General features: G+C 41.5%; 1 protein-coding gene across 1 annotated transcript in view; it reads left to right on the plus strand.

Annotated features, from left to right (window-relative positions):
• Nucleotides 1-1,434, plus strand: part of nmnat1 (nicotinamide nucleotide adenylyltransferase 1) — a 7,970-nt gene that overhangs the window by 2,848 nt on the left and 3,688 nt on the right. Inside the window, exon 4 of the mRNA XM_014015735.1 lies at nucleotides 195-590. Coding sequence (XP_013871189.1) covers nucleotides 195-590 — 396 coding nt within the window. The remainder of the gene's footprint in view (nucleotides 1-194; nucleotides 591-1,434) is intronic.

Consider the following 1,434-nt stretch of genomic DNA (forward strand, 5'->3'; position numbering starts at 1 on the left):
TCCTACAGTATTTTTAGTCTTTATTTTACAGTTAAAATATATGTTTATTAAATAAAGTCTAATGTTACAACTAATCATGGATCCCTTTAAGATTTCAGCAATTATTAGTTATTTTTCATGACATCTTAGACTGATTTTTCTGATGAGAATCTAGCTTTATGATAACTGAACTTCCATGTCCCCTCCGTGCTCAGACGGGCCTCAGCTGATGTTGCTGTGTGGGGCCGATGTCCTGGAATCGTTCGGTGTTCCCAACCTGTGGAAGCTGGAGGATATCGACGAGATCGTGGGACGGTACGGCATGGTTTGCATCACCCGCAGTGGCAACGACCCGCACAAGTTCATCCACCAGTCGGACGTGCTGTGGAAGCACCGCAAGAACATCCACACCGTCCACGAGTGGGTGACCAACGAGATCTCAGCCACCCACGTGCGCCGCGCGCTGAGGCGGGGCCAGAGCGTCCGATATCTGCTGCCAGACATCGTTCTCAGCTACATACAGGAGCACAACCTCTACAGCGCTGAGAGCGAGCAGAAGAACGCGGACGTGATCCTCGCACCCCTTCAGAGATACACGGACGCCTCCTCGAGTGGATAAAAAAACAAAACACAAGGACACAATTTTAAACAAATCGAACATGATTGACTCCAGTGAAACATCCAGCAGTGCCTAAACTGTGAATCAGCTTTTCTGATGAGCGAGTTTCTTGAGAAATTTGTAAATGTTTTCAGAGTGAAAGAAGGAAATTGTGTCATTTTGCAGTGATGAAACGACTCCAGTGGAAAAACAAACTGAGCACGAGTTCAACTAGCTTCTGCTGCTAATAATGAGCACTGATCAAACGGGGTTAAATATTTAGGGCACAAGGTTTTGTATTAAATAATTGTATTATTGCATAAAATATTAAATCAGGAAAAAATGTTTGTAGAATCAGTTTGCTTTCATCTCAGTTTGCTCTGGAATTTTCCATTTTGCCTCCCCTCCCCTCTTAAAGCTGAAAACAACTTCAAAACCCTTGTTGAAGAGATTCATTCGTATGGTGCTAGAAATAAACAACTCGTTTTTCACCTTGGAGTGCTTTTTAAAATCTTAMTATTAAATCAATTAATAGTAAATCAAATCTTACATAGAAGTGAAAAACTGTTACTGTCAGCTATGTCTTTGATAGCATTTGTGGGGAGGGGTCACTGTCAGAAAAGCTAGCATAAAAAAATCCAAAAATAGGAAAACAAGCAATAAATCTAACTTTGAGTCATCCCAAACTYGTATTTTTCTTTGTAAACAAGTAACAGCGACATGTGCACCGAGACACAGTTTGCGTAAAACCACCAGGAAGCAAAACAGCTCTAGCTGGATTTTCCCAYCTGCACTGTTATTAGGAGTAAACAAATTCTTTAAGGTTTAGACAAGCGTAGTGACGTTCATCTTATGGT

This window comes from Austrofundulus limnaeus, unplaced genomic scaffold, assembly GCF_001266775.1.
Source record: "Austrofundulus limnaeus strain Quisiro unplaced genomic scaffold, Austrofundulus_limnaeus-1.0 Scaffold134, whole genome shotgun sequence".
Taxonomy (NCBI): domain Eukaryota; kingdom Metazoa; phylum Chordata; class Actinopteri; order Cyprinodontiformes; family Rivulidae; genus Austrofundulus; species Austrofundulus limnaeus.